The 9,708-nt window shown below is 39.2% G+C and overlaps 1 protein-coding gene across 1 annotated transcript; it reads left to right on the top strand.

The window, feature by feature from the left end:
* Window positions 1–1,001: 1,001 nt before the first annotated feature.
* LOC308245255 (olfactory receptor 6C65-like) lies at window positions 1,002–1,943 on the top strand (the record flags this gene model as incomplete). The annotated part of the gene is made up of 1 exon (XM_080662214.1): window positions 1,002–1,943. The coding sequence occupies one exon, from the start codon at window positions 1,002–1,004 to the stop codon at window positions 1,941–1,943; it is 942 nt and encodes a 313-aa protein (XP_080518340.1).
* Window positions 1,944–9,708: the final 7,765 nt, after the last annotated feature.

The raw sequence follows: 9,708 nt of genomic DNA, 5'->3' as shown, positions 1-9,708 counted from the left end.
TATAAGTATGTTATTACATAATAAAATCAAAGGCAGAAACAAGCTGTGAAATCTATGAAATGCTCCAACATAAGCATCAAACACTGACAATTAAAGTAAAGCAACAGAGTGTTTGGGTTTCAGCAATCAAATTGTTACCACATGGGATTATATTATTGTAAGAATTTTTTTCACTTCTCACCTCATTTATTTTTTTCCTTTTTCTAATCAGCTTATAACTTAGATCCCTTAACTTTGGCTGTTCGAATCCCTTCTCAAAAGCAGTAGGTTATTATTTAATTCATAAAGAAAAAACTCTCTAAAAAACTAAACTTTAAAATGTTTCATTTTCAAAGAATGATTAGAACATGTGGTCATTGGTAAAATAGTCTAATAAAACTAACATAGTATTTTGCATTTTATACTTAATTTTTATACACATAGGAACAAATTTTTAAGAGAAAGTAAAATACATTTGATAAGAATGTTTTTATTTCTTTTAAATATGTTTTTATTGATTTCAAAGAGGAAGGGGGAGGGAGAGAGAGAGAGAGAGAGAGAAAGAGAGAGAGAAAGAGAGAGAGACATCAATGATGAAAGAGAATCAGTGATCAGCTGTCTCTTGCACACCCCTTTCTGGAGATCGAGCCCACAACCACGGCAAGTGGCCTGACTGAGAATCAAATTGTGACCTCCTGGTTCATGGGTCAATGCTCAACCACTGAGTCATACCAGCTGGGCAAATATATTTTTCTTGTACAGATGTGTTTATTAGACCTATCAAGTGACTCAGTTAATATTAAATGGCTAGTGATCTACAAAGCAGATACTAAGTATAACTTTCTTTGTCCTGGCTCACATATATTTTCAGTAAAACTTGGTGGCTAATTTATTGGCTCATTATATTAAATACAGTATTTCTTAAGCCGGCAGAGGTGATTTTTTAAAAAAGTAATCCTGTACTCACTAAATCATGGTTTTCTGTTTGCATTTACAGATGTGGAAGAAGTTAACAATAAGAAATGAAAAACCAAACATCTGTAAAAGAGTTCATTCTCCTGGGATTAACAGATGACCCAGAGTTAAATGTTTTAATTTTTATATTTCTATTTTTCACATATATCCTGAGTATAGCTGGAAACACGACAATTATCACCCTTACTTTGATAGATTCACACCTCAAAACCCCCATGTATTTTTTCCTTAGGAATTTCGCTTTCCTAGAAATCTTATTTACAACAGTTTCTATTCCTAGATTCCTGGTCAGCATTGCAACAAGGGATATGACCATTTCTTATAATTCTTGCATGGCCCAGGTATTTTTCCTCATTCTCCTTGGTTCAAGAGAATTTTTCCTTTTGACTGCTATGTCCTATGATCGGTATGTGGCTATCTGTAAACCACTGCACTACACAGTAATAATGAATAGCAGAATCTGCAACCTGCTTGTAATTAGTTCTTGGCTGACTGGATTTCTCATTATCTTCCCACCTGTGATCATGGGACTTCAACTGGATTTCTGTGACTCCAACATCATTGACCACTTTACCTGTGACTCTTCTCCAATGCTACTGATCTCCTGCACAGACACAGCCTTCCTAGAGCTCCTGGCCTTCTTCCTGGCGGTATTCACGCTTATGTTAACCTTAACATTAGTGATTCTTTCCTATGTATTCATCCTTAAAATGATTCTGAGAATCCCCTCTGCTGAGCAAAGGAAAAAGGCCTTTTCCACTTGTTCCTCACACATGATTGTTGTCTCTATTTCTTATGGAAGTTGCATTTTCATGTATGTCAAAACTTCAGCAAAAGAAGGAGTGGCTTTGACCAAGGGTATAGCAGTGCTCAATACCTCTGTTGCCCCAATGCTAAATCCATTTATTTACTCCTTAAGAAACCAGCAGGTAAAGGATTCTTTTAAGAACTTCGTCAAGAAATGTTTCTCAAATAAATTTTCATCATAAATTTATGGCCTGAACTTTATTTAAATGAAACCGTATGCCTAATATAATATTAATATTGTTATATTTCTCCATCCACGGCTATACTTCCTTTTCCTTCAAGTTTTATTCTCTATTTATACCATTTTGACCTCACTTGCCTCAACTATCCTTTAAAATTTACATGCCCTGAAATTTTTCTGAGCATGATTAATTTGATGTTACATAGATGAAAATGACATTTTTTTAAATGCCAAAATTTAGTTTACAAATCATTGAAGATATTTTCCTTTGGACACTAATCAAAAGTTAAAGAACATTATCACCAAGGAATTCTAAAAATATATTTCTCCCAGTAGATATGCACAGAGTATTAAAATAAGATTTTTTGGAGATAAAGTCTCCTAAATCTAATGTCCTTATATTTGTTCTAATCTCTCCTATGATTTTTATATTATGAATGTTTATCTATGCTACTTGGGACATAGATGTTATCTCTTCAATGTCAATTCCACCCTTTAATATTATAACATATCTTGTTTAATGATTTTTTGGACCAAATTTCAAAGTTACTACAAGTATGGTATTGATATTTCTGTAGGACCCCACTACTCTTACCAGAAAACATCTGATAAACTACATTGATGATTGCTCCATAGCCCATTACTTTCTTTTAATTTGTTTATGCTGGGCCTGGAGCACATCTGAGGTTCCCTTGGGAATAACCTGGACTGTCTTTAGGTTTCTTAAGATACAATACCCTCTCTTTTGACTTGTCAGTTTTCCACCTCTACTGTAAGAAATTACTACAAGCATAGTGTCTTTAAAAACATTTCCTGATAGACTTTAGTAGTTAAATGCCCAGACTCTTATTGGGCTAAATATTGTAATCAGTCAAACTCACAGACCCTAGAACCCAGATCGTTAGGTTAAAATTATTTCTGCACTACTTCCTCCTTGGCAACCTAGGGCAAATTATTTGCCTTTCTATGATTCAGTTTCTCCAACTATAAATAAAAATAATCATAGAACCTTTTCACAGGTGAAGATTACATAGCATCTATTAAGTTTTAGTTATTGACATTATTACCCTTAGCACCTAGTAAATACTTAATAAATGGCAGCCATGCCCTGGCTATTTTGGCTCTGTGGATGGAGCGTCAACCTGTGAACTGAAGGGTTTGGGGTTCAGTTCCAGTAAAGGCTGGATCCCCAGTAGGGGGCGTGCAAGACACAGTTGATCAATGATTTCTCTCATCATTGATGTTTCTATCTCTCTCTCCCTCTACCTTTCTCTCTGAAATCAATGAAATAAATAATAGCCATAGTTTCATTATTGCTACATGTGTATTTCTATAATGGTATCCATAACACATTACTGACCTTGTTTTTCTATTTACCTTCTCTCTCTTAGACTGTAAATTTTTTGAAGTCTGATGTGACCTAATTTATAATTTTATTCACAGGACCTTGCAAAGTATCCAGCATCCCATCTAAGAAAAGAGTAATATGCAAATTGACTGTCATTCCAACACGCCATGTGGTCAAAGATGGCTGCCCCCATGTGGACACAAGATGGCCTGCAGGGGAGGGCAGTTGGGGGTGACCAGACTGGCAGAGGAAGGCAGTTGGGGGAGACAAGGCCAGCAGGGGAGGGCAGTTGGGGGGGACCAGGCCTGCAGGGGAGGGCAGTTGGGGGGACCAGACATGCAGGGGAGGGCAGTTGGGGGGTTACCCAGGCCTGCAGGGGAGGGCAGTTGGAAGGGACCAGGCCTGCAGGGGAGGGCAGTTGGGGGCAACTAGGTCTGCAGGGGAGGGTAGTTGGGGGGTTACCCAGGCCTGCAGGGGAGGACAGTTGGGGGGTTACCCAGGCCTGCAGGGGAGGACAGTTAGGGGTGACCAGGCCTGAGGGGAGGGCAGTTGGGGGTGACCAGGCTGGCAGGGGAGGGCAGTTAGGGGCAATCAGGCTGGCAGGGGAGCAGTTAGGCAGGGGAGTGGTTAGGGGGTGATCAGACTGGCAGGCAGAAGTGGTTAGGGGCAATCAGGTAGGCAGGCAGGCAAGCAGTTGGGAGCCAGCAGTCCTGGATTGTGAGAGGGATGTTCCAAATTAGAGAGGGTGCAGGCTGGATTGAGGGACATACACACACCCATGCACGAATTTCGTGCACCGGGACTCTAGTATATATATATATATATATATATATATATATATATATGCCTCATTTAGAATTTTTGTGGACATTGAGGGTGTGGATTTAAGTGTTTGCTCTGTTCAAACCTTGACACACATCTTTTCTATAAGAAGTTCTTAATTATAGCTTTGTACCTTTAAGAATAAACTTCATTCAATATTCATCCATTTGCCTCTTTTCTATCTTCTTCTTCCACAAGTGATGCATGAACATATAAGATCATTTAATTTACCATCAGGACATTCTTCCTTAATATTCTTTTTTACTAAACATTTTATTTTACATTTTAATTTTACTTTATTTTTAAAAGTATTACAGATATCCTACCCCCCCCCCCCCCCCTTTTTTAATTCTCAGTGCTTGGATTCTCTTTTATCACCATTAAAATGTGACTTCTGACCAACAGGTTAGGCTCAGTGATTGAGCATCAACCTATAAACCAGGAGGTCACAGTTTGATCCCCATTCAGGACAAATGCCAGGTTAGGCTCAGTGATTGAGCATCAACCTATAAACCAGGAGGTCACAGTTTGATCCCCATTCAGGACAAATGCCAGGGTTGCAGGCTCAACCCCCAGTGGGGGATATGCAGGAGGCAGCCCATCAATGATTCCCTCTCATCATTTTTGTTTCTAACTCTCTCTCCCTCTCACTTCCTCTGTGAAATCAGTAAAAATATATTTTTTTAAAAAAATATGACTTCTTCTAACAAGTGCTTATAGAAACAGGAAACAGGGTTACCCTTAATCAAACACAGGTAAAAATTAATAAAGTGAGAGTATTAATGTCTACTCTAAACCATCCATATAATATTTAAATTTTGTGTCTTAGCAAAAACATTTGCTACATTTGCTTGTAAAAAGTGTTTGCTCAATTTGACGGTAACTTCCATGAGAACTGAGAGTATAATGGACTCTCTTATCAGGCAGCATAGACATGAATTCTCCTACTATTCCAGAATTATGTTCTTTTCTCTCTCTTTGCATGACAAGGCTTTTCATTGTTGCAGTTGTTACTTTGGAGATTCTACATAAATCCAAATACTTGCTTTGCATCCATTGATGGAGACATTACTCAAGCAATCCAGGGCTCAATAAAGTCCAGGTCCTTCAATGTATATGGGCAGAGAGAAATAGGGTGCTAGTCAGTTTTAACAACTAGTTATCAGAAAAGAATACACAGACATGTTACAAATTTTGCAAATTAAGTTACACATAATAAAGTATACAGTAAACTTCATTGTAAATTCTGTATACTCAATAGATTTTTACAGAATTATTTCATTGATTTTTCCCAATTACAGACTCAAAACCAACCAATCTTTGCAAATCAACCAGCTTGACAAATGTAGTTTAACTTAACACTATGCAGTTGAATTTAGCACTCAAATACACAATTGGAGTCAGATGTTTCAATATTTTCAATAACTTAAAAAAATTTGAAAAAGAAAACAGGTAAAGATATGGAAGACTTGAACAACATTATGAACCAAACTGATCTAATTGAAATTTTTAGAATATTCCATCCAACATCAACAGAATACTCATTCTTTCCAGTATCACACAAAACATGAAAGGGAATAATGAAGATCAATGAAATAGAAGCCAGAAAAATAAAATTTAAAATATCAATGAAACCCAACCTGGCTACTTAATAATATCACAAAATTGATAAATTTTTCATTGTCTGCCCACCATCCTAAGTAAAATCATCTTCCATCACCATGCATTTGGTCCCCTCTCCCCGTTATTAACCTCCTACCCCCTTCTCTTTGGAAACCACCACATTATTGTCTGTGCCTATGAGTTTCAGTTTTATGTCCCACATGTGAGTGAAATCATATGGCTCTTAACTCACTCTGACTGACTTATTTTGCTTGGTATAATATTTTCAAGGTCCATACATGTTGTCTCAAATGGCAGTATGGGTAGCAGCATGGTATAGCACCATGCTGAACTACACAGGAAAACATCTTTCAGGAGACTGAGTACCTACCTCCCTAGGATTCTAAAATTCTCATTACCTAAGGTTCCCGTTTTGTTGACAGACACCGCTTCTGGTATCTTTATGTCAGGATTGAGTAGTTCAGAACAATTGATTCATGAATGCAGAGCTATGCCCGCATAGCTAAAGAAATCTCTGGATTTTGAGAACAGTTCTAATATGGATTGCATACACATTATTCAATCATTAATTCGTGTTTTAATTCATCAAATAAAATTGAATCAGAATCTGTGTTAATCACTAGGAATGGTGCAGTAGGAGACAGACCAAATGCTAACCTATCTACAAATACTGCTGATGTAACCTTGGGCAAGTTCCATACCCCTCAGTACCTCAATTTCATCATTTGCAAAATGAGGTTCTTAACAGGACCTACTCAAAGCATTTTGGGGCACAGGTTAAAGGCTAATTAGATCTTTGGTATAATATAAATAATAATGAACATGATAATAATAATAAGACTCATTAAATGTTCTTATAAAAATTATTATTGCTTTTATTGCTGTTGTTAGTTTCTTCCTTCCAATATATTTCTTTTCTCTATCACATCTTCCAAAACTACAGTTTGGTAAACAGAAAAGTTATCTAATTATTATTTTTGAAAGCTGAGCTTGATAAAGGCTATAATGTAACAATTCTCTAGAATAATTATTTAACCTTACAAAGAATGTTCTTATTTTTTTCATTATTTATATGTCTGATTATATTTAACGATTTAAAATGGAATTTTTACCATACAAAATTGTGCATTAAAAAGGTTTGGCTTTGTGTTGTGCAAATTTTAGTCAAAAAGGAGCAAATAGAATCACTTTAGACTAAAGGCAAATGGGAATGAATTTCAATGAATTGCCCACAAGTATTGTATTTTCTGCTTAATTTTTACTATGAACAGAAACCAAGACATATTTAGAAAATGATTGTACTCTGACTCAATAATAAATTTTCCACTGGCAAAATTAGCAAACAGACTTTTATGAATATTAAGTTTTCAAAAATACTATGTGTTTCAATAACTTATTTAATCTTCCCAAATGAATTACTTTTACAGTGAAGTTAACTAAGTACTTATCATTATTACCCATTCTTATGACTTTAAAAAAACAACTTTCTCTGTGTTAAGTAAGTAATCAAAAATATATAACAGGGAATTATAAAAGCTGTGATTAAAATCTAAGATTTTTAAGTAATAAAAAGCAAATTAATTGCTGATATGCATTTGCAGTTTTGGTGGAGAACTATGTTATCTCTTTTTGTTACTACATGTTTCATTGTTCTTTTTGCAGAACAATGTACAAATGCATTTAAAATCATATCAGGAGTTGACATCTATGATTATTTTTACCTACAGACCTAAGAATTTAGAGTTTAGCCATTCCAAATAATACATCAATTAGAGAATTCATTCTTCTGGGACTTAGGGAATGATACAGAGTTACAAGCTGTGAAATTCTGCTTTCTGCTATTCACATACTTATTGAGTATCACTGGAAAACTGACCATCTTCATGTTAACACTATCAAATGCCTGTTTGAAGAATCCCATGTATTTCTTCCTCAGGAAATTCTCTGTCTTAGAAATTTCATTCAAAACAGTCTGCATTCCCAGGTCAGCATCATTACAGGAGATACAACCATTTTCTATAAGGCTTGTGTGACACAAGAATTTTTTTATCTTTGTGTGTTCTACTGAGTTTTTTCTTCTGTCCTATGATCACTATGTGGCAATTTGCAAAACTCTATATTACACAACTATCATGAGTAACAAAGTCTGCAACCAGCTTGTATTCAACTCCTGGCTGGCTGGTTTCCTCATTACCTGTCCTCTGTGATTATGGGACTCCAACTGGGTTTCTGTGACTCGAGCATTATTGACCACTTCACTTGTGACTCTTCTCCTATGCTGCTGATGGTTCAGGAGGCCCGCCCACAGATCACCTGCGCACTTCAGACCATCACATGGCCGTGCCCCCTGATCAGGTGCCCACTTCAGGCCAATCACGGGCCCCGCCCCTGACCAAGTGGGCACTTCTGGCCATCAGGAGGCCCCACCCAGATCACATGCCCACTTCAGGCCCCCAGATCAGGTGACAACTTCCAGCCAATCATGGACCCCACCCCCTGATCAGGTGGGTGTTTCTGACCATCAGGAGGACCTACCCTGATCACATGCCCACTTCAGACTCCCAGATCAAGTACCCGCTTCCGGCCATCATTGCCCCTGCACGCTAATCAGCTGCCCACTTCCAGCCATCAGGAGGCCTGAACCTGATAACATGCCCACTTCAGTCTCCAGATTAGGTGCCCACTTCTGGCTTATCAAGAGCCCCCCCGCCTCCCTGAATTGGAACCCTTGGTTGCCCACAGCCAGTAAATCCTTTACCTGTGACCTCTGGGTAAGCACCCTCATCTGTGGCCATTTGCCCTCATGAGCTCCATCCTTCTTACCAAACCCCTCCTTCACCCCCAGGGGACAGGTTTCTTTAATGTGCACCTGGGCCTCTTGGCGCTTGCTCTCTTTGTCCCTGGCTCCCTCCCAGCTGGTAACTTTGACAGAGTCCCACTGTAGTGGGCCAACGGTCAGGTTTGGAGAACACCCCACCTCAGCTCCCCGCCTCTGGTTTAGATTCCAAAGTACCATAATTTTCCCTGTGTCCAGCTTTGCCTGCCTGCCTGCCTCCCCTGGCAGATTTTGTTGTACCTCTAAAAGAAATTGATTCGGGGTCCTCAAACCAGCTGACTAGCTCCATTGGCTCTGCCAGGGAGCGACCTGGGACAAGTTCCTGATGCCACCCCACCTCCTCTGGCACATCTCTCATCCCCTGGAAAACCCATTTGGCAAACAGCACACTCAGAGCTCCACTGCAGCTCCAGGGACCAGCTAAGCCTGGGCCCAGCCTGTCACTAAAAGCCAGGTCTTACCTGCAACCCCAGGGTCCTCAACCCAGTCTGGAAGGGGAATTGTGTTGACTCCTTATACAGGGGGGTGCAGACATCAGGTGGGAACTCAGCTCTACTCTCAAATGTACATGAGGCCCTGCACTCAGATCACCTGGCTCTTCCCACCATCAGGAGTCCAGAACCTGATCACATGCCCACTTCTGGCCCCCAGATTAGGTGCCCACTTCTGGCCATCACTGGCCCAGCCCCCAGATCAGGTGCCCACTTACAGCCTATCACGGGTCCCGCCCACGGATCAGTTGGGCACTTCTGGCCATCACAGGCCCTGCCCCATGATAGGTGCCCACTTCCAGCCCTGCTGCACTCACCAGCCATGAGCCCAGCTTCTGGCTTAGCAGCACTCCCTTGTGGGAGCGCACTGACCACTAGGAGGCAGCTCCTGCATTGACCATCTGCCCCCTGGTGGTCAGTGAGCATCATAGCAACCAGTCGTTTTGCTGGTCATTCTGCTGTTCTGTCAATTTGCATATTAGGGTTTTATTATATAGGATGGGTAAGTAGGTAGACAGGAGAGAAATAAAGAGAGGAAAATAAGAGCGTAAGAAAAGGTGATCCTGTTGATCAATAGGAAATTATCTAAAGAAGTTGATTTTCATATTCTAAGTCAATAAATGTAGACATATGAAAATCACTATAA

This window comes from Plecotus auritus, assembly GCF_963455305.1.
Source record: "Plecotus auritus genome assembly, chromosome: 3".
NCBI lineage: Eukaryota > Metazoa > Chordata > Mammalia > Chiroptera > Vespertilionidae > Plecotus > Plecotus auritus.
Note: the sequence above shows the minus strand (reverse complement) of the source record. Positions and strands in the feature narration are given on the sequence as shown.